At 35.7% G+C, this 24,740-nt stretch overlaps 1 protein-coding gene across 12 annotated transcripts in view; it reads right to left on the bottom strand.

Annotated features, from left to right (window-relative positions):
- LOC136035969 (probable phospholipid-transporting ATPase IA) overlaps positions 1 to 24,740 on the bottom strand; it is a 188,967-nt gene that overhangs the window by 120,802 nt on the left and 43,425 nt on the right. For all 12 annotated transcript variants that reach the window (XR_010619585.1, XR_010619584.1, XR_010619586.1 and 9 more), the window contains exons 4-5: positions 14,193 to 14,291; positions 5,876 to 6,036 (exon numbers count right to left, since the gene is read on the bottom strand). Coding sequence is in view for 4 of the 12 variants with exons in the window: in XM_065717867.1 (XP_065573939.1) it covers positions 5,876 to 6,036; positions 14,193 to 14,291 (260 nt within the window). In the remaining 8 variants the exon portion in view is untranslated. The remainder of the gene's footprint in view (positions 1 to 5,875; positions 6,037 to 14,192; positions 14,292 to 24,740) is intronic.

Below are 24,740 nucleotides of genomic sequence, written 5' to 3'. Positions count from 1 at the left end.
AAAAAAAAATTGGGCAGCTCCACCCACCTCACTTGAGATTGATCAAAGAATCGCTGACATGCAAGACTCAAACTATATAAGAGGTTAAACCAGTCAAGAGATTAAACTAGTCAATCGGCTTTTCCCTTAGAATCCCAATCCCATAAACAAACTGAGACTGGCAACATTACAAATTATATTTTGTTTGAAATTGGTAAACCGTATAAAGTGCAAATAGACAGGCCTCAAATTAGTTAACAGACTAAACAATGCAATCAGTTTTATGTAAATAGCTTATTGTCAACCGGCATCTCCCTTAGAATATCAAAAACAAATTAAGGAGCTCCAATGAGAACTGCTTTTTTGAAATCGATTAAATAGTACAAAATTTTTAAGAAGCAAGACAAATCATCAACGAGAATAAACCATAGCATTAATTATACTCAAATAGCTATCGTCATTTGGTTTCTCCCTTAGAATCCAAAACCAATTTAACAAATTCCATTAGAAGCAGTAGAAACGCTATTGGTTTAAAATGGATTAAATAGCATAAAATTTATAATCAAACAGTTCGTGGTAACGAACTGTAGTAAGGAGCGACCCGGCTCAATAGTAAACGAAACTCTAAAAAACGGAATTTTGATGCTAAAATATATATCAAAAGAATCAGATTTTCATGTTGATTTTAAATATACAAGTTTCATCAAATTTAGTCTTTGTCATCAAAAGTTAAGAGCCTGAAAAAATTTGCCTCATTTAAGAAAATAGGGGAAAACACCCCTAAAAGTCACAGAATCTTAACGAAAATCACACCATCGCATTTGGCGTATCAGAGAAACCTATAGCAAAATTTCCAAGCTCCTATCTACAAAAATGTGGAATTTCGTATTTTTTGCCAGAAGACAAATCACGGGTGCGTGTTTTTTTTTTTTTTTTTTTTTTTTTTTTTTTTTTTTTTTTTTTTTTTTTTTTTTTTTCAGGGGTCATCGTATCGACCAAGTGGTCCTAGAATGTCGCAAGAGGGCTCATTCTAACGGAAATGAAAAGTTCTAGTGCCCTTTTCAAGTGACCCAAAAATTTGGAGGGCACCTACGCCCCCTCCCACGCTCATTTTTCTCCAAAGTCAACAGATCAAAATTTTGAGATAGCCATTTTGTTCCGCATAGTCAAAAACCATAATAACTATGTCTTTGGGAATGACTTACTCCCCATAGTCCCTGGGGGAGGGGCTGCAAGTTACAAACTTCGACCAGTGTTTACATATAATAATGGTTATTGGCAAGTTTACAGTCGTTTCAGGGGATTTTTTTTTGGTTCTGGGGGTGGGGTTGAGAGGAGGGGGCTATGTGGGAGGATCTTTCCTTGGAGAAATATGTCATGAGGGAACAGAAATTCAATGAAAAGGGCGCAGAAGTTTCTAAAATTACTATAAAAAAAACAATGAAAAAATAAACATGGAAAAGTTTTTTCAATTGAAAGTAAAGAGTAGCATTGAAACTTAAAACGAACAGAGATTATTACGCATATGAGGGGTTCTACAAATACTTTAGCATAAAGAGTGAGGTATTTAGGAGGAGATAAATACCTCGGTCTTTATGCTATAGTATTTTTAGTAATTTCAACTATTTATTCTACGGCCTTTCTGGTTCAAGGGTCATTCTTAAAGAATTGGGACAAAACTTACGATTTAGTGTAAATAACGAGGTATTAACGAAGGTACAAACCCCCTCATATACATAATAAAAATTAAAGAATATAAAAGTTTGATACGTAAGTTAATTCTTAAAATACGTATATTTTTTACTAATAAAAAATTCGAAAAAATTGAAATTTATAGTTGCCTTTTTATGTAACCGAAAAAAATTGCATGGCAACTAGGCCTCCTTCCCCATCCCTTATTTCTCAAAATCGTCTGATCAAAACTAAGAGAAAGCCATTTAGCCAAAAAAGGAATTAATATGCAAATTTTATTTTAATAATTTATGTGTGGAGAGCCAAAATCAAACATGCATTAATTCAAAAACCTTCAGAAATTACATAAAAAAAACTAGTTTTTTTAACTGAAACTAAAGAGCGACATTAAAACTTAAAACGAGCAGAAATTACTGCGTATATGAAATGGGTTGTTCCCTCCGCAATCCCTCACTCTTTACGCTAAAGTTTGACTCTTTGCCACAATTCAGCTTTTTAAAACAATTACAAGCTTTAGCGTAAAGAGCGAGGGATTGCGGGGGGGACAACCCATTTCATATACGGAGTAATTTCTGTTCGTTTTAAGTTTTAATGTCGCTCCTTACTTTCAGTTAAAAAAAACTAGTTTTTTTATGTAATTTGCAAAATAAAATGTTCCAATAAAGAGGCAAGTATATTATTTCTACCACTATCACAAGTTTTGTTTCTGCTTTAGTAATATAACTAGCAATATCGTATTCTCCGTCGTATTCGTTTATTTAAATAGCTATCGTAGCACTAAAAAATGAACGCTAAATTATGCTACTTTTAATCACAAAAGAAATAGAAAATGAATAAAAAGATCACTTGTTAAATACGCTTACAAAATGGCACAAAGGAGTTTACAAATCCGTTCGTACAAATCCGTCTTGATGTGGGCATAAAGCCATGGCTAACTGTAGAAAAATCCAAGACAGACAGTCCGATTGAGTGAGAGGCAAATCTAGCATAAGCACTTATTAAAATAAAGTAGTTGTGGGCATCAAGCCATGGCTAATTGCAGAAAAAGCCAAGACAGATAGTCTGATTGAGTGAGAGGCAAATCTGGCATAAGTCCTTATTAGGATTGTATAAAAATGATGTCAACGGTTGAGGTCAATGATGTTAACGGTAGTAGTTTTACTGTGACGCCTAGTAATTCTGCTGATCTGTACAGATGGTTTAAAAACAGATCGGTGTTCCTCGTCTACTGGTAGCGTTTTCACAAATCTCATTATTAAATCAAGTCTTCAAGCGAATGATGCGGGCAAGTTCAAGAGTTCAAGTGCACTTTCGTGGTTGCTCAAGCAACGTCCAAGTAGTATTATAGTAGCGCGTTTTTGGACATATTCTTGTTCTGTTGATATATAAGCAGTCTTTTGAGTTTGGGGACCCCAAATGGGAAAGCAATACTCGAGGATAGGCCTGATGTAGGTTGTGTACGGCAATAGGATTTGGCGATCAGAGAAGCCCAACGTTCACATACTTGTTAAACTCTGGATTGAGTTTCTTGCCAATCTGACTTTCCACTTCTGTAACACATAGATGACGCAGAGGTCAAGAACAAGCCAACATCATTTTAACTTGCTCAACCTCAGGATTCAAAATTTCTCAAGTTTTGTTCCTTTTTATGAAGTTTTCTATTTTGATGCCTGCTGAACTTATGGAGTAACGCTATAAAAATTAAGCAAGACAAGACTGTACTTTTATTGTTCATCTTCTTATTCTACTTATTTTATTAATAATTTACGTCTTATTTTATTGTGTTAGACACCAGAGACCAAGATGAGACAGTGTTAGGAAAAGCACAGAGAAAAATCCCAGATATCTTTGGAGGTGACGAAAAGGGAAACTTCAAACAAAGTAAAGTGAAGAAAAATCCTCTATGTTTGGCCCCAGGAGAGTTAAAGCTGCAATAAGTTTTATTTAACAGCAGTACATTTTAACGAAAATCTTGCCGTTCTAAGCTATCAAACATAATTATTGCAACTTTCATCCATCTAGATCAGTGGTTCCCAAGGTTGACTGGGCTCCTAACGAACTTTAATATCGGCTTTTCAGGGTTGTCAAGACACTTTGATGTTGTCCAGTCAAAATAAATCTGGCCTGCTGTTTTGACACTTAAACGTTTCCTGAATCGGGACCGACACTTTTACAAACAAGATATCAGAGGCACCACAGTTGGGGTGAATTAAAAATGATTGACCACTTCATATAGAAGGGTCAGTCGTAGAAACTTGAGACGGGGGGGGGGCATTCAATTGAAGATAGAATTTTAGCGTCCTTTTAAAGGTTGAACAATATCGGACGGCGAACAATTTCAGCAAGTGCAATTAGTTAATAGTGCAAATAGATGGGAATTTAAATGATTGGTCCCACATTCTCAAGCAGTGATACGTTGTATTTTCTTTTTCGTATTCTTTGTTTTGTTGTGTGTTTAATTGTGACGGGTTTTTCAATATTGTTGTTGTTCTGCAGCATATATAGTATATCGCCGTTTACGAAGTTGTTTTTTTTCGCGACTATATTATGTAGATTATACTCGTTCGCTTACAAGTCTTTTTTCATTCTGGTTTCTTTCGCATATTTGCTTGTCTTGTATTTTGCGGAGTGTTGAATTGTTGTCTTTATTGTTTTATTATTTTGTTTTCTTTTACTGCTCCGTCTTCTTGCTTCTGTATGACGGGTTTTCAAATAAATAAATAAAATAATGTCTCAAGGTTTTTTGACCACTTTACTATCAATGGTCAAAAGATATAATAATAACTATATCCCTGGAAGGACACCCCATGAAACCTCAAGGGCAAAGACCATAAATAATAAAAATGGTCCGTGGTTCATAGATGGATTTTAGTAGAACGGAAGATGAACATGTCGAAAACTTCCCTGGATGTCTGATCAGTATCCTATTTTTGGGTTTCTAGGCAAAGGGAGCTCAAATTTTATAGGGGAGGACATTGGAGGGCCAAAGAACTTGTTTTCTCTGGTCAGCTTGAAACTTATATCCACAAGTCCTAGGGCCAATGGTATCCTAATGCATACAAATTTATAGGATTTTGTCTAGGATGTAATCAGAGTCCAGAAACGCACCAAAAAAAACTTTTTTTTTCGAGCAGCTGGGATGGAGAATATTCTCGTTGGGCGAGTATAAAGAGTTAAAGGTCTTGGAATTATTTTAGTCAGCCCATATAAGAAAGACCGAAAGATTCGTGAACGGTTTTCATGACACAATAGTCTTTAGAGGTTTTGAAAGGGATGTAGCCCCACTTTTATTTGATTAATAATAATTTACATTCCTTTAAAGATTGACATGCTTATTCATTTTGATTTTTTTCATTTGAAGTTCTACTCTTTATATGAACTTTCTTTCTTTTTTTTTCTTTTTATTTCTTTTCTTCTTTCTTTCTTTTTATATGAACTTTCTTTCTTTCTTTTCTTTCTTTTTTTTTCTTTTTTTTTCTTTTTTTTTCTGTTTCTTTCTTTTTTTTCTTTCTTTTTATATGAACTTTCTTTCTTTCTTTCTTTTCTTTCTTTGAAACACTTTCTTTTGGGGAACGCGTGTTTTTTTCAGCACCACAAGCTAAAAAGAAACCACCGTTTATTTTTTTACGATATATGAATTTTTGGTACATTTCTCGAAACTTATGGTACAAATTCATCCTGATTTGTCTGTTGAAAATAAAATATATACATACATACACTGTTAAAACAGTCTAAATTCACAAATTACAGGAACAGGAGTCTGGAACATTAAATTCTAGGAATCATTGTCAGCCTCGTGAATTTACCACCTACAAACCATGGTTAAAATACAAAAATTCCACAAATTTTTACCCTTTCTATCTTACTGTACCCTCTCCCACCAGCACCACCAGCTAGGAAAAAAAATACTTGGCTGTTTTCTAAGTGTCTAAGTTATGTGCCAACTATGTGTGTATAGATGAGCTCGATAATACCGTAAATTTTCACCTGTTTTCTGATTCTTTCCCATTAAGAAAAATCCTCAATCTTAGGCGCCATTCCACCATCATAACAAATATTCTAGTGCAAGTCCCAATCCACCAACTTTCTACATGAATAATTCAGTAGAAAGAAAAGCGAATAAGTTTAATGTACAAACAGTCTGGACATAGCAATAAAATAACCTTTAGGAAAGCTTTTCAAATGGGATAAATTGCTAACTAACCTTGAAGAAAGAAGGAGCAGATCTGCAGGGAAAAAATGATCATCCCATACTTTAACGACATCTCCAACTAGAACTTGGTCCCACCTGACGTATTTCCATTGGTAATTCCGATATGCTTCAATTCTTCTTTTGTTTATGTGGTTATCTGCACGGTAACGCTTCTGTACAAACAAAACAATTTATTTATATAGATTATAATAATAAATATTACATAAAGAATTATATAAACATTATATAATAAGTATTATATAATTATTTTAATGTATACTATATAATAATTATTATATTATAACAAATTATTATAATAATTGTTATATTATAATAAATTATTCTTAAAAATAAAGCAATTTATCTATATATTGTCTATAAGCTTAGAACAGATGATGACGATTCATAAAACGTATTGATAAATTACATATCACTAATGCTACCTAAGTATTCTACTATTATTCCAATCATAATTTTATTCCACTTTACCAAAATACGGGTTATGGTAACAAATCTAGGAATCCAATATCGATTTTTCGGTGATTGTTGGTAATATAGTCGCGAATATAGTCGCAAATATAATATAGTCAGTAAATATAGTCGCAAAGCGTTAGAGGAGTTATTTGCCGTTCTTTATTCCAACCGGTATTATAACTTTCAGAGTTATACCTATTTTTAAAAAGAAATGTCTTTCGTATGGAAGGATTCGAAGGCATATTTGTCGACTATGAAGATTTGTTATATATTCTCCAGAGAGTTAGTTGTCTAAGGATAGTTGTAGGTACTCGTTTGACTGATGATATATGGCACTTTATAAGAAATACGGTTCAATCCCAATTTTTTACCCCCTTTTTAACCAAAGAAAATATAAGAACAAAAGAAACAAAATAAATAAAATAACAAAACTCAGACAGATGGTGTGCTTGAAGATTTTTTTTTTTTTTTGCCTGAAAAGAAAATATAAAAAAAAGGTTCTGGTGGTGAAATGTTTACATCTTCTAGGTCAGCATAAGAAACTGGGACCTGATTCTAATTACTGGAGTCAATATTTCAATGGTGAATGACTTTGTCAGTGTTATCTTGGCCATCCGAAGTTGTTCGGATGTAGTTCTAATTGAGTTGTATTTTTAGCCTATTGGACGCCTGATAAACTTCTAAATAATTTATTTATTAATCATCCCGATTCAGTATTTTCACCATTTTAGTTATTATGAACAATTTCAAAATAAATTCCTAAAGAGTTTATTTTTGTGTTGTTCAATTCATATTTAGATACATACATATACTAATGCATGTATTATATATAATATATATATCTACTTTTGAATCGAGCTAGGAGTGGCACCTTAGAATGAGTATCGAACAGTTTATTTCAAACCAGTATTCTAGAAACCCCTTCCCCTTCCAGTTTCCATTCCTTAGTACCATTCATTAGATGACCTAATCAGTAGGGCCATCTACCATAATACTTGCTACACGACAGGGTTCAAGGCTGCATAAAAGGTTTCTGTCGTTTTATTTACTTCCAAAAAAAAATACAAAAGAATAAAGTCGATGAGCGCATTAGTCAAGCTAGAAAAACTCTAGTCATTACCTTTGATCAAACGCTTAACTGGAAGGCAAAGTGTATTGTCGATGTAGAGCCTACCACAAGTGTTTTAACAAATGCTATTGTTGTCCTAGGTGGGTTTCACACGCGCATGAGTTTCCTAAGAGTCATTGCCTTCCTTATGGCTGACTTGGGTCTTTTGGAAATCTCAAGTCAAGTATGCGTGCCTAACGCTGGGCGAAGTATCTTACAAGGCAAAGCTGTCTTTCGTGCTGTGCGAGGCCATGGTCTATTCGAGGTGGTTTTTAAGCGAACCTTTTATCATAAGAACTTAAAAGCAAAGTGTTTGATGACAACGACGTGGTACCAGAATCCCTTGAAAAGGCAAAACAGGCCTACGAGTTGGTGGTTGAAGGAGATACCATCGACGAAGCGCATGCGTCAGAAGCGGCAGAGCTTATCCATGAAATAGCTTATAGTGTAAAAGAACGATTATCGGAGTCCAAAACTGCCTGTCTTTGGTTTTGGTATTTTGAGCTTTATCTACAGTCTTTGTTTGAAATGCTTCCTTACTTTGCTGCTTCCGACCATAACCTTTCCGCGAAGTCTACTTGACTGTTCGTGCAGTCGATTTTTCAGTTTAGAAAAGACAATCCAGAGCAAAAAGGGTACAGGAGTACCTGATGATCCGGAGAACTGACAACGACAATGCTGCACTTTCTCCTAATTTGGTGATAAAACAAACATTTATGTTTTTTTTTGCTTTTTGACTTGACTTCATTAACCAAAATCGCTACACAAAAAATTAGCACAAAGGAGACAGAGAGGCAACTCGTATGTCTCCTTTAATAATTAAGGGGAAAAAATAAATTGCACTTCAATAACTCTCACGGAGCACAGAAAGAGAAAGAAAGAAAGAAAATTGTCACTAATTTGGATATTTGAAAACCATATGCCCAAATGAAGGTGAAAAATTTGGTGCAAATCAGAGTAACCAGAAATAAAAAAGATCTTTTAGTTTCATATAATTTTTCTGTCTTCGTAGGGTGTGTTAAAAATAGTCCAGGATTCTTATTGATTTATTTTGAACAATTTGGAGTCCTCGTAAATGCGAAGGGAAAGTCAATATCCAGACGCTCGGGCAATATTGAAAATAACATTCAACTAATGAAAAATAAAAAGTTCTCACGATCTGGTACGGAAACAGAAACTTGATTCGATGCAAACAACGAAGACTCCTGGACAATGTTGCCACAAGTTTACTAATATGTACTTTAAACAAAAAAGTTGAATCTATCAACTTCTCTAGGTTGGGTATTAGTTGATTTTCATGAAACCAATAATTTACATTCAGAGCAACAGTTTCGAGGGATAATCGTAGGTCCTCCTCATTACCCGCCTTCAAACTAATTGCTGTGTCATCCGCAAACAAGTTGATAATTCCTTTTCTGAAGGCATGCAATTTGGAAGATTATTTATATAAAATAAAAAAAGCATCGGCCTATATTTTCTACTGGAAAAATATGAGATGATTCCTCACCAACTTGGACTTTAAAACTCCTTTTAGATAGATACGATTTCACTAAATCAAGAGCTATTCCATGAATTCGTATATTTCCCAGCTTATCAAGAAGAATTGTATGGTCTATTATATCAAAAGCTTTTTTAACATCAACAGAAATAGTTGCCGCCAGATAATTATCATTCATAGCCTCTGATAAGAAATGATGTAAAGCAGCTACTGCTTGCTCTGATGACCAACCACTCCAGCAACCAGATTGATTGGGAGAAAAAAAAAAATCACTCTTTATCATAAATGAAGTGAACCTACCTTTTACTATCTTTTCAAAAACTTTAGAAACAGGTGATAAAATTGTAATAGGCCTATAATTGTTTCAGTCATCTTTGTCATCTTTTTTAAATAAAAGTAACACATTAGCTACTTTAAGGAAAACTGGAAAAAAATGCATTTTTTATGCAAGAATTATAAATATGTAAAAAAAAAAACGGCTGAGAACCGCTTTTTATGAAGCCGCTAAAAGTGGCTTAATTATATACGTGATCACTACGCGGCAAACCGTATCCAATGTCGGTATGGTAAATGGAAACAGAAAGTCCAATAGGTTTAGAAAATCTGTGGTTGGAACGGAAATATTCGACAGGGTAATATAGTGAAATAACGAGGAAAGATACAAGAATCTAGAATCTATTTCTAGTATCTAGAATACTAGAAACTATTTCACTACTCGACTTCAAGCATTTTACATATACCCTTGGTAGTGGTTATCTAGGAAGCAGTTTACTGACATGTTTCACCTAATGGTAACACTTAAAATGAAAAAGATCCCAGAGAGCCATTGCTGACGCATAGGGTGTCCAATCGACGTTTTAGTTGCTGGGCCTTGCTACGCCGGGGATTGAAACCCCACAGGCCCCGTATTGCCAAGCAGATTATCAATACACTGTGCTACGAGGTTAAAACTTAGATTAACTACTATTAATAATTAATTTGGTTGTAAACGAACGTTACAAATTTAATGAATGTTATAAATTGTAGCAATATATATATATATATATATATATATATATATATATATATATATATATATATATATATATATATATATATATATATATATATATATTTTCATAAAACTATTTATATATGTATTTATATATATATATATATTTATATATATTTATATATATATATGTATATATATATATATATATATATATATATATATATATATATATATATATATATATATATATATATATATATATATATATATATATATATATATATATATATATATATATATATATATATATATATATATATATGGGAGATTAAATGATAATGAATTTAGGAGCGTTAATATTAATGAAATTGTAAATAATCCGATTGTTTAAAGCCCCAATATGAATTTTGACGAAAATTTTTAGAGTATCATTGACAGCGTGTTTGTGGAGGAGCTGCGATTTTGGGACTCCGGAGCTCGGTGGGGTGATGGATTTCCGGTTGTGCATCTTAACATTCAGAGGCTAAATTCTTCGTTCGACGATATTCAATTATTATGTAGGGATTCGGGCCTTGCAATTATCGGTCTCTGTGAAACACTTTTAAATGAGAAAAATCAGGTACTTTTGGATACTCCCGATTATATGTCGATTTTTCTTAACCGCAAGATGAGCAAAAAAGGTGGAGTCGGATTTTACATCCCAAATAATTTTCAGGCCGTACTAAGATATGATTTATGTCTAAATAATGAAAAGGTATTTGAGTCACTTTTTATTGAAATTAACGCTAATATCCAATTAACGGATCTACGACCGAGTTACTTGAAACATTAGAAGAAGTTCTTAGGAAAGTTTGTGCTGAAAAATATGAATTTGTATTGATAGGTGACTTTAATCTTGACCTTGCAGAATCGTCATCTAGGCAGGCTTCTAATCTCTTGTCTTTACTACTTTCGTACGGATTGGCTCCTTGTACGAACATACCGACCAGGATTTCAAATCAGTCAGAAACATTAATTGACAGTATTTTTTCATCGCTACACTCCATTAAGAATGAAGTACTGCTTTCTGATACTTCCGACCAATTGTCAGTTTCAGCCCTGTTTCAAATCCTCCAAAATCCACAAAGATTAGTCCCTCAGGATAAACCGAGATTCTGTTGCTCACCAGTGGAGCTGGATAGATTGAAAGAAGATCTTGGTACATCTTCATGGGATTTTTTTTTTTTTACCAGCAAATATTAGCTTGGGCAATTATAAACACATATTTGGCCAGTTTTATGACACTGTTAAGGAAAAATTCACGTCGTATTGTCTAAAAGCTCCTTTAAAAAATCCTCGATGAAAAAGTTCAACACCCGTACCACCCTGATTAGCATCTGGAATCCTAAAGTTAATAAAAAGGAAGCAGAACCTTTGGAAAAAAGTGCAAAAAAAGACCGAGTAATGCTAAGTTAGAAGCATTTAAGTTGTACCGTAATATGCTGAAATTAATTATTTGCAGAGCTAAAACAGTATATTTTGCAAAGAGATTTGTTGATTGCGGTAAATTTTCAATGAAAATGTGAAAAAAAATTCAAAATCAAATGGAGGAATCTATGGGTAAGTTGCCCATCCTCCAAATGTTTGCTACCCCATTTTAGCTTTGAAACCATCTTAGTTATATTTATTCCTGAAAACCACGATTTTCAAAGACTTTTCTCTTGGCTGTTTGAAAATTAGGAGTTTCTAGGGCGACACTACAACAATTTTTTCAGTGTTGCAACGTTGAATCACGAAAATCATGATTTCAATTTTTTCAGTGTTGCAACGTTGAATCACGAAAATCATGCCTGGCCGAGTTGGTTGGTGCGCTGGATTCGGGATCCTTTGTCTGAGAGGACGAGGGTTCGAATCCCAGTGTACCCAATTCTTCAGTTGGGACGGGGGTCAGTGGCGTGACTCTGTAAGCTTAGCCAGAGTCGACCCAGCTCTAAATGGGTACCTGGAGAAATCTGGGGAAGGTAAACAGGAAGGGTGTGCGAAAGCACAGGATGGCTGGCCCCCAACCCCCCATTGCACTTCCTGGCTGAAGGGCCATGAAACGGAGATCAGCACCGCCGGTAGGGACTGTAAAGTCTAATGCCGTATCCTTTACCTTACTACAACAATTTTTTCAGTGTTGCAACGTTGAATCACGAAATTCATTAGCGAAACTAACGTTTCATTAGCGAATCATTAGCTAAGTCTAACAACGCTTGTCGTCCGCAGAAATACTAATGTTAAAAATCATTTGACTGGCAAAGATACAACTTCAAAGGTAAGTTACATCTCCATAAGCGGTTTAGTGCCATACATTTTTTTTGCTTTTATTTGCTGATTTTTTACCCAAAGTTTTCACTTTTTTAATTTGGAGCCAGCTACAATAGAAAATTTACACAATTACGTATGGAAACTGTTTTTATTAAAATTGAGTTTCTGATAATTCCGAATACCTGAAAATGTATACGGTTATGCTCCAACTTAAATAAATCACACAATTAGACGCCATTTATACTATCCTTGTCAATTCAAAGAAACATTACCTATATTTAATCAATAAAAATTTCATATATCTCAATATCTTTCTAGTAGTATTAATCAGAAAATTAAAGGGGGAAATTTATTTCTTAGTCTATATGACGAGTAGGTATTGAGAACTGTTGGGTCAACCCAACAGTATTAATTCGATTTTGAAAGTTTGGGAAGCCTTAAAAGTCAAAATCCACCTTAAATTCTTCAAAATAGATCCCCCGGGCGTAAATACACTGCCCCCAAAATGATTTGGACGTGCCCCAGGCAATCAAATTGAGAAGTGTTGGTTACAGATTTCTGGACGGCAGCAATGTCATCAAAACGGCGACCTTTCACGCTGGTTTTCAATTTGGGGAAGAGAAAAAATTCTGCCACTCTTAATTCGGAGCCATACTTAGTGTCTGGCAAAGTTACAGCCCTAACCAGTCAATATGCAGCGTTGCATGGACAGCGGAATAGCTTAAAGCATTGTCGTGGTTAAGAAATCATTTCGATCAGCAATATTCGGTTGTCTCCTGTCACGTTTTAGTGTAGTTACATGAGGATATCCTTATAGAAAGTGGTGGTGTGTGTCCTTGAGGCACAAACTTGCTGTATACCAGCCCGTGGTTGTCAAAGAAGAAAAACACGGTCTTTATCTTGGACTTTATCATTCTTGCGTTTTTATGGCACGGAGATCAGAGTTCCAGGCAGCAAGCTGTATGCAGCTCAGAACTCTGTCGTTTGGTTTCGAAAGTAAATGTTTTTGCTGAAAATGGGTGCAGATGAGGAGACCAATCTGCCCTATGAGTATAGTGTTTTTGCCCATGAGTGAGTACCTTATTAACTCAGTTTTAGGGCGTAGCTATGAGTGTATTGTATTTGCTTTTCTCTGTCTTGTTTTTTTCTCGTTCTCCATCTTTCTCTGTTGATTGTAAAACAAATATAAAAAACAATAATAGTATTGCCTGTTCATGGCAAAACAATACAGATTATTATCTGTGTAAAATTATGTGTAATATCTGTGTTAACATAGGGATTGTCGAGCCTTTGGTTGGGGAAGAGGAGAAGGCCTAGTTGAGGAGGCCATTCTAATATATGAAAAAAATATAGAGTTTTCGGTCCAAGGGTAAGCCAAACTTATTAAGTAGATTTTTATGTGCAGTTATCAGTGTATTGTATTTGCTTTTACGTATTATTTTCGCTCGCTTTTTCTCGTGCTCTGGTCCTTCTCTATTGATAGTAAGACGGACTACAAATAAAACTATTACTTGTTAATTGCAAAATATGATAGGCTACATGAATATCAAATGATGGCTATAGTAAATGATGATGTCAGCTTCCACTGATGATTTTACCAAGTGCTGCATTTCGAATATCTATATATATAAAAATAAGTTGTCTGTGTGTGCGTGTCGAGTGACGTCATGTTTGTGTGTCGACTGACGTCATGTTTGTCGAGTGACGTCATTATAAGGATTGAGCTGTATGCGTCATGAAGTTGTTTGTCGACTGACGTCATGTTTTTCAACTGATGAAATTACATACCGGGACACAAATGACGACCGGGACACAGGGAATATAAATGACGACCGGGAACCTCAAAGAGAAATTACAGACTGGGACACCCGGACACAAATCACGACAGGGGCACAGGGAATATAAATGACAGCGCCACCCCAACAGCTAGTTTATTATAAAAGTAGAATCAGAAGCAAGTACTTACAATATCTTCAATGATTTCTTTCACAGCGGAAACAGCCAAGATGAACAACAACGGAACAAGTGTGGTAAAGCGTCCAGTTGGTGACACATCAGGTACTTGCTGAAGAAGAAAAAAACTGATGTACAGAACAGAACTTAAAATGGATGCAACTACTTCTAATTTGTGGATTTTTAAGAGTGTTTTTTTTTTACACCCCTGTATAAACCTATCAACCGGTATGATGTTTGTTCTTCAATAAATCTTGAAACCGACTCACCAAATTTTATCTTTGAAAATATGGAAGAAAGCCATTTTTTTTTTTTTTTTTTTTTTTTTTTTTTTTTTTTTTTTTTTTTTTTTTTTTTTTTTTTTTTTTTTTTTTTTTTTTTTTTTTTTGCATAAAAAAAGGCTTTTTCATATCTAGATAAAGATGAATCAGAGGCACTAAAGTCGGAGAAAGTTGACACCATCATGGAACTATAATTATAAGAAAAAATCTAAGTTTTCAAGTTTATAGACTGCTCATACCTTTAAGCCCTTAGTTCTTTTTTTACAATACAAAATGAAGAAATGCCATTCTTTATATACCTTTTGTCAAGATCTATGCATGGCATTATTATTACTTGTCGAATCAAATAAATATACCACCTGTCACAGTCGCTCCCCCTCTTTCTGGTCAATTAAACAAAAATTTTCTAGGAGACAGTTTCAATGGGGGGAAAGTTTAAAAGGGTCATTTAACGGGAGATCTTTTGTAAGTTGTTAATGAATGATTGTTAATGATTGTTTGAATGACTTCCAGTTTGGATTCCCAGTGAATCACTCCACGGAGCATGCTTGCGCAGCTTTCTTGAATTTCATTCATTCGGCAATAGATTCTGGTCATATCCCGGCAGCTTTATTTTTGGATGTTCGTAAAGCTTTTGATTCCTTGACTCATCGGATTCTTCTTTGTAAACTATCGCATATTGGTATAAGATCAAACGCTTTTTCTTGGCTTGATTCATATCTTCTATATCTGTTATCCTACTGAAACTGGAATAAATTTCAATATTTCAAAGCCCTTAGTGAATCCACAAGAAACTCTTAGGAGGTTTACGAACTCTTAGGAGGTTAGGAGGTCGTGAAATTCAAAGCCCACAATGAACTGCTGATTTTAAAATTATTAACTGTGTCACATGATTTTGAACTGCAGATAGTTAATGTGGGTCAGCAAGATCAAATGGAAAATGAAAGGGGGCTCTACTCAAACACGTTCAATAAATTCTACATGTCAAAAATAGTTCAGAAATCCTAATCATAGCATAGAAACCAAAAATACAATTTTATATATGTACCATTATCTCCTTCCAATGAGCTATCAGTCGGTGTCAGTCAATGTGGGCCTACTAGACAAAATAACAATCAAAAGAGCTAGCAGCCGAAAATGTTCAAAAATTTTGCATCCTGAAAATTCTGTATTTTAGTATACATTCAATTAAAAGCTTCAATTTTTACCGCCTCCTATGAAGTTCCAATTTCCTTTAAATCATATATAAATAATTGTCTATTAATAAAAATTGTGTTTATTTAATTTTCTTGTCTTTTTTTCTGTTCCTTCTAGTGAAAAATTCAGCAGTTCCTGTAACTTTCATTGGGCTTATTTTTACCTCCTTTTGTTCATAAAGTATCTTTAAAGAAAGATAAATACAGGAAGGAGTCTTACTGGAAATTGTCATTCCTCCTTAATTAATATTCATCTCATTAAAGCGTTTAGCTTGTCAAATATTTCAGTGAATTCTAAAGTTTGTTAAAAAATTCTGAAGAGAAAAGACAATAGCGTTTTCCTTTTTGATAACTTTAAAACAAAATCAATACTCCAAGTCGTGCAAAACCTATTTAGTTCTCATTTTTAGGATTATCGAAGCGGCTTTATTTCATGTCAATAATTCATTGATTGTCTCTTTTTCTGTTACAATCTGGGAATCATAAAACAAGTTATAAATTGTTACACTTAAGATAAAATAGGTAGACCGATTACAAATCTGAAGAAAACCTAAATTTTCATTGGGAATAAAACTGACACCTGACAACAATAAACTGACAACTTAAATCACATGACGGTTTTACCAAATTATAAACTTTTTAAACCAACTTTTTTTTGGTCAAATTATTTTTCGCTTACCCTAAATGTACATAAAATGTAATTCTTTTGGTGGCAGTGTGTAAAGGAGGCAGAGTCATCTAGGATTTTAGAAGGTGGGCGCGAAATAACGTACAATGAGAGTTTGAGATTCATAACGTGGTAACATGAAAGAATCTATAACTGCTTACTGCATCTATTTTTCTTTTTGTCTAGATTTCCTTCTAATCAGATTTGCAACTCGTGTGAAACAAACCAATAATGACAATTTATATTGCAGTGTCAACCATCGAATCAATAAGGACTAGAGACATGAAACATGTGATTCAATTTAATCAGTGTGATATCGTGAACGTCTCAAAATGGTGAATGTCCAAAATACCTTTTTTTCTCCTTTGATTTAGTCAGGGTTACCAATCAATTTTTTCATTTTAATTCAAGGTTTGATTAATTCAATTCAAGGTTAAGTTGGCTTAGGCAAGGTTTGATTTTTAACCCATTTCTAATATCTATAACCATATCCTAAGCTAACATATTCTAATCTGACTTAAACTAACCTAATGTAACCTAATTTTAACTTATACCATCATTAACCCCCGGGATACAACCTTGCCGCAGCTACACCTAAAGGTAGTACCTGAGATTTTCAACTTTTTTCAATAATTGCCAAAACACCTTTGCTGTAGTGCACTCAAAGGGTGAATCAGCAGGACACATATGTTCAGTCGTACTTCGATCCTCTTAACATTAAATTAAAAAAAAAAAAATTAACTGCAAGTAAGGAGCGACATTAATACTCAAAACCAACAGAAATTGTTGCGTATATGAAAGAGGTTGTCCCCTCCTCAACGCCTCGCTCTTTAGGCTAAAATTTGAATCTTTGTCACAACTCTACTTTTTAACACAACAGAAAGCTTTAGCGTAAAGAGCAAGGCGTTGAGGAGGGGACAACCTCTTTCATATACGGAACAACTTCTGTTCGTTTTAAGTTTTAATGTCGCTCCTTACTTGCAGTTAAAAAACTTGTTTTTTAATTTAATTTCTGAACGTTTTTGAATTAAAACATGTTTTGATTTTGGCACACCGTACATGAATAATTAAAACGAAATTTGCACAATAATTTTTTTTTGCTAAATAGCTTTCTCATAGTTTTGATCGGACGATTTTGATAAAACAAAGGGGCGGGGGAGGAGGACTAGTTGCCTTCCAATTTCGGGTTACTTAAAAATGCAACAAGATTTTTTTAATTTTTTGCAAACGTTTTTGTTAGTAATAAATATACGTAACTTACGAATTAACTTACGTGATGAAATTCTATATTTGTGTATTTTTATTACGTATGTGAAGGGGTTCGCCCTCTCGACAATACCTCGCTCTTTTTACTAGGGCTTGAATTTTGTCCCAATTCTTTAAGAATGACCCCTGAATCACAAAGCCCGTAGAATAAATATTTGAAATTACTAAAAATACATTAGCTTAAAGAGCAAGGTATTGTGGAGGAGACGGAATCCCTTATACACGTAATATTTTCTGTTCGTTTTCAGTTTTAATGCTGCTCATTACTTCCAGTTGAAAAAAAAATATTTATTTTCTCATTGTTTTTTTTTTTAATAATGCTAGAAAACCCTGCTCCCCCTTCATGGAAATTCTCTTCCCTCATGATAAATTCCTCCATGAAAAGATCCTCCCACATAACCCCCTCCCCACGATACACCCGGACCCAACGCAAAAAATACCCCTGAAAACGTCTGTACACTTCATAATAACCATTACTGTATGTAAACAATGGTCGAAGTTTGCACCATGCAGCCCCGCCCCCAGGGACTGTGGGAGATGAAGTCGTCCCCAAAGACTATGTTGTTAGGTTTTCGACTAAGCTGAACAGAATGGCTATCTCAAAATTTTTATCCGGTGACTTTGGGGAAATATGAGCGTGTTAGGGGGCCTAGGTGCCCTCCAATTTTTGGTCACTTAAAAAGGGCACTAGAACTTTTAATTTCCGTTAGAATGGGCCCTCTCGTGACATTCTAGGACCACTGGGTCGATGTGATCACCCCTGGGGAAAAATAACAAACAAAAAAACAACAACAAAAAAAAAAAAAAAAACATCTGATCTGCCTTCTATGGTGTGATTTTCATTAAGATTATATGACTCTTAGGGGGTGTTTTCCCCTATTTTCTAAAATTGGGAAAATTTTCTCAGGCTCGTAACTTTTCATGTGTAATACTAAACTTTTGATGGGTAATACTTGATGAAACTTATATATTTGAAATCAGCATTAAAATGCGATTATTTCGATGTAACTATTGGTATCAAAATTCCGTTTTTTAAAGTTTCGGTTACTATTGAGCCGGGTCGCTCCTTACAACAGTTCGTTACCACGAACTGTTTGATACCTTACCCTGAGTATCCTCTATTTGAGAACAGCTTAGCGAACAGTTTTTGGCAATAGCCTAAGAAGTGTGAAAATGTCACATAAGAACTTACAACTAAAAGTAAGAAACAACATTAAAGCTTGAAACGAACATAAGCTATTTTGTATATAAGAGAGAGGGCTGCCCCTTCCTCAAACCTCACTCTTTTTCTTTAAGAATAATTTTCATCCAAAATTAACAGCCCTTGTGTTTGAGCAGTGTTGCCTAAAGAATCAGGACAGAAAGTCAAACTTTAGCGTAAAAAGCAAGGGCTGAGGAAGGGTCAGCCCTCGGTAAATTTTTCGTTGTTCATATTATTCATTTACACATAGTGTGAACGTACCACTCGATGCCTTTTTTATGCTCTTTACGAATATAATAATCGCTTCTATCGCAAATTCAAATTTAAGCAATATCTGACCTAAACTAACCTAACTAACCCAACCTAGCCTAACTATAAATAATTTTGCTGCTGAGATAACGTAGTATTACTTTGTCGAAAACGAATGAAAACGCATACTTAATTGTAAATTCGGCGTCAAGGAAGAAGAAAACAGCATAAACGGCAAAATAAAATTTATTTTTCCAACTTAATAAAAGTTTCATAATTAATTTGAAATCAATTTTTTAGCGAATGTCTTTTCAGTTGCAGGACGTGAAAGGTAAGGCTATGGATGAGTGTTTGCAGCTATAGTTGCCCCAAAAATATCTTGGACAAATCAGCAGAAGATATTCTCCCTGGAGACCTATTTTGCGAAAAATCATACCAGAGAGTACAGATTCAGTATAAAAAACGTTTTCATTGTCGCAACTTTCCACAAAATCAACGATTGTTAGTTGGGTTACGAAGTTTAGAGAACATGCGACTGTACTGGACTTCTGTTCTAAAGCCAGAGGGGGAACTTATTCAGGCAGGAAAAAAGAGGAAAACATTGTTACGGTGAGGGACTCAGTAGGACGCAACCCTAGGATATCAGTGCGTAGACGCAGCCAAGAACCCGAAATGACAAGGGAGTGCAAGGACACGCAAAGAATGCAAGGACAGAAGAAGACATTGCTGCGGTGAGGGACTCAATAGGACGCAGCCCAAGGAAATCAGTGCGTAGACGCAGCCAAGAACTCGAAATGACAAGGGAGTGCAAGGACACGCAAAGAATGCAATGACAGAAGAAAACATTGCTGCGGTGAGGGACTCAGTAGGACGCAGCCCTAGGAAATCAGTGCGTAGACGCAGCCAAGAACTCGAAATGACAAGGGAGTGCAAGGACACGCAAAGAATGCAAGGACAGAAGAAAACATTGCTGCAGTAAGGGACTCAGTAGGACGCAGCCCTAGTAAATCAGGGCGTAGACGCAGCCAAGAACTGGAAATGACAAGGAGTGCAAGGACACGCAAAGAATGCAATGACAGAAGAAAACATTGCTGCGGTGAGGGACTCAGTAGGAAGCAGCCCTAGTAAATCAGTGCGTAGACGCAGCCAAGAACCCGAAATGACAAGGGAGTGCAAGGACACATAAAGAATGCAAGGACAGAAGAAGACATTGCTGCGGTGAGGGACTCAGTAGGACGCAGCCCTAGGAAATCAGTGCGTAGACGCAGCCAAGAACTCGAAATGACAAGGGAGTGCAAGGACACGCAAAGAATGCAATGACAGAAGAAAACATTGCTGCGGTGAGGGACTCAGTAGGACGCAGCCCTAGGAAATCAGTGTGTAGACGCAGCCAAGAACTCGAAATGACAAGGGAGTGCAAGGACAAGCAAAGAATGCAAGGACAGAAGAAAACATTGCTGCAGTAAGGGACTCAGTAGGACGCAGCCCTAGTAAATCAGGGCGTAGACGCAGCCAAGAACTGGAAATGACAAGGAGTGCAAGGACACGCAAAGAATGCAATGACAGAAGAAAACATTGCTGCGGTGAGGGACTCAGTAGGACGCAGCCCTAGGAAATCAGTGCGTAGACGCAGCCAAGAACCCGAAATGACAAGGGAGTGCAAGGACACGCAAAGAATGCAAGGACAGAAGAAAACATTGCTGCGGTGAGGGACTCAGTAGGACGCAGCCCTAGGAAATCAGTGCGTAGACGCAGCCAAGAACTCAAAATGAAAGGGGAGTGCAAGGACACGCAAAGAATGCAAGGACAGGAGAAAACATTGCTGCGGTGAGGGACTCAGTAGGACGCAGCCCTAGGAAATCAGTGCGTAGACGCAGCCAAGAACTCGAAATGAAAGAGGAGTGCAAGGACACGCAAAGAATGCAAGGACAGGAGAAAACATTGCTGCGGTGAGGGACTCAGTAGGACGCAGCCCTAGGAAATCAGTGTGTAGATACAGCCAAGAACTCGAAATGACAAGGGAGTGCAAGGACAAGCGAAGAATGCAAGGACAGAAGAAAACGTTGCTGCGGTGAGGGACTCAGTAGGACGCAGCCCTAGTAAATCAGTGCGTAGACGCAGCCAAGAACTCGAAATGACAAGGGAGTGCAAGGACACGCAAAGAATGCAAGGACAGAAGAAAACATTCCTGCAGTAAGGGACTCAGTAGGAACAGCCCTAGTAAATCAGTGCGTAGACACAGCCAAGAACTCGGAATAACATGGGAATCACTGTGCCGTGTTCTTACGTTCAGTTGAACAGTGAGGGACAGTGTAGTCCCTCACTGCAGTAATGTTTTATTCTGTCCTTGCACTCTTTTTCCTGCCTGAATAAGTTCCCCCTGTGGCTTTAGAACATAAGTCCACTACAGTCTCATGCTCTTTGAACTTCGTAACCGAACTAACAATCGTTGATTTTGGTGGAAAGTTGCGACAATGGAAACGTTTTAACTGCGTAAATAGGTCTCCAGGGAGAATATCTTCTGCTGATTGGTCCAAGAAATTTTTTGAGCAACTATAGCAACAAACAATCATCCATATGTTCACCTTTCACATCTTGCAACAGAAAAAACATTCATTAAAAAATGGATTTTTTTGTCGAATAAAATAGGGGTACGCATCTTTTTGGGTCACCCTGTATAACATAAAAAAATGGATTTACAATGAAACAGTAAGTTTGAGACCAATGCTTTAAAGTTTGAGACCAATATTTTAAGTCTTATTTATAACCCATATTTTGGTCATTTTCAAGAGCTCAAAAAGTGCTTAAATTTGAATTTGCCATTAAAGCGATTATTAGCCTATATTCGTAAAGAACATAAAAAAAGGCATCGAGTGGTATATTCACTTTATTGGTAAGTCATTAATATGAACTGCGAAAAATTTACCCGGCCCTCCACATACATCGAATAATTTCTGTCGATTTAAATTGTAAGATTGCTCCTTACTTTCAGTTGAAAAAATAGTTTTTTTTATTTCATTTCTGACGGTTGCAAGAAATTCTCCTCCTCCCCTTCTTGACTGAACCATTTTTGTTGGAAAATTACCTCTTGAAACTTTCTTCTCATGGAAAATTCTCCCCATTGCAATCCCCCCCTCCGCGCACAAAATTACCCGAAAAATAACCGTATATTTTCCAATAGCGTATATTATATGTGAACACAATAGACCAATTGCGTAACTTACAGCCCTTTTCCCAGGGACTAGGGAAGGTCATGTGTTCACCAAGAGCATAGTTATTGGACCTTTCAACTATGCTGAATCAAATAGCTATATTTATTGGATATCTTTGGGGGAAAAACAGGCGTGGGAGAGAGGTTGGTTGCCCTACAATCTTTTCGGTCACTTAAAACGGCACTACAAGTTTTGATTCCCATTCAAATTAGCTCTCTCCTGATCTTCTAAGACCGTTGGTTTGATACAATCACCCCTGGGGGAAAAAAATCAAGGCGGATCTTTCTTCTTCCGTGATCTTTCTTTTTCCAAGAATACAAAATTCCACATTTTTTAAATAGAACCTTAAAACCTTCACAAAAGGGTTCTCTGATACACTGAATTGGATGGTGTGATTTTCATTAAGATCTTTACGCTAAAGTTTTTTACCGTTTTAAGAAGTAGAGTTAAGAGAGAGAGTTTTTAATTGTTTTAAAAAGTATAATTGTGGCAAAGAGTCAAACTTTAGCGTAAAGAGCGGGGGATTGCGGAGGGGACAAACCATTTCATATACGGAGTAATTTCTGTTCGTTTTAAGTTTTAATATCGCTCCTTACTTTCACTTTTAAAAACTAGTTTTTTTTTTATTTAATTTCTGAACGTTTTTGAATTAATGCATTTTTGATTTTGCCTCTCCGCACATAAATTATTAAAATGAAATTTGCATATTAATTCTTTTTTTGGTTAAATGGCTTTCTCTTAGTTTTGATCAGACGATTTTGAGAAATAAGGGGTGGGGAAGGAGGGCTAGTTGCCCTCCAATTTTTCGGTTACTTAAAAAGGCAACTAGAACTTTTAATTTCTAACGAACGTTTTTATTAGTAAAAAATATACGTAACTTAAGAATTAACTTACGTAACAAACTTTTATATTCTTATATTTTTTATTATGTATATGAGGGGGTTTGTCCCTTCGTTAATACCTCGCTCTTTACACTAAATCTTAAGTTTTGTCCCAATTCTTTAAGAATGACCCCTGAATCAGAAAGGCCGTAGAATAAATAGTTGAAATTACTAAAAATACTATAGCATAAAGAGTAAGGTATTTATCTCCTCCTAAATACCTCGCTCTTTATGCTAAAGTATTTTAGGACCCCTCATATGCGTAATAATCTCTGTTCGTTTTAAGTTTTAACGCTACTCCTTACTTTCAGTTGAAGAAACTTTTTCATGTTTATTTTTTCATTGTTTTTTTTTTAGAGTAAAGCTAGAAAATCCCGCGCCCTTTTCATTGAATTTCTCTTCCCCCACGACATATTCTTCCAAGGGAAGAGCCTCCCACATAGCCCCCTCCCCTCCCCTCAACCCCACCCCTAAACCAAAAAAATCCCCCTGAAAACGTCTGTACACTTCCCAATAACCATTACTGTATTTAAACACTGGACAAAGTTTGTAACTTGCAGCCCCTCCCCCAGGGACTGTGGGGGAGTGAGTCATTCCAAAGACATAGTTATTATGGTTTTCGACTATGCGGAACAAAATGGCTATCTCAAAACTTTGATCCGTTGACTTAGGGAAAAAATGAGCGTGGGAGGGGGCCTAGGTGCCCTCCAATTTTTTTGGTCATTCAAAAAGGGCACTAGAACTTTTCATTTCCGTTAGAATGAGCCCTCTTGCGAGATTCTAGGACCACTTGGTCGATACGATGAACCCTGGGGAAAAAAACAAAAAAAAACAACAAATAAACACGCACCCGTGATCTGTCTTCTGGCAAAAAATTCGAAATTCCACACTATTGTAGATAGGAGCTTGAAATTTTTGCTATAGGGTTCTCTGATACGCTGAATGCGATGGTGTGGTTTTCGTTAAGATTCTTTGACTTCTAGGGGGTGTTTCACCCTATTTTCCAAAATAAGGCAAATTTTCTCAGGCTCATAACTTTTGATGACAAAGTTTAAATTTAATGAAACTTATATATTTAGAATCAGCATAAAAATTCGATTCTTTTGATGTATCTTTTTGCATCAAAATTCAGTTTTTTAGAGTTTCGTTTACTATTGAGCCGGGTCGCTCCTTACTACAGTTCGTTACCATGAACTGTTTGATTTCTTGATTTTTTGAGAATGTTCCCGGTCTTTCTCGAAAAATCAGGGAAACTTTCCCAGACTCATAGCTTTTGATGGGTAAAATTAAACTTAATGAATTGTATATGTTTGGAATCAGAATAAAAAGTCAATTCTTTTGATGTGTCTATTGTTATAAAGTTCCATTTTCAGAGTTTCGGCTACCACTGGGCCGAATCACTCCTTACTTACAGGTCGTTAACACGAACTGTTTGATAGCGACAAAATATTCAAACAGGGCCAACGGGGAGCTAATCTCCAATCGAGGGCTACCTACTACTATCAAGCAAGTTTTATCAACCACAAAATACACAAATATATAAAACAGTAGGGAGAAAAAACAACCCCAAAACATAGTAACTTATGGTAGTAAAGGGACAAAGGAGGC

The sequence above is a fragment of the Artemia franciscana genome, chromosome 15 (assembly GCF_032884065.1).
Source record: "Artemia franciscana chromosome 15, ASM3288406v1, whole genome shotgun sequence".
In the NCBI taxonomy this organism is placed as follows: Eukaryota; Metazoa; Arthropoda; class Branchiopoda; order Anostraca; family Artemiidae; genus Artemia; species Artemia franciscana.
Note: the sequence above shows the minus strand (reverse complement) of the source record. Positions and strands in the feature narration are given on the sequence as shown.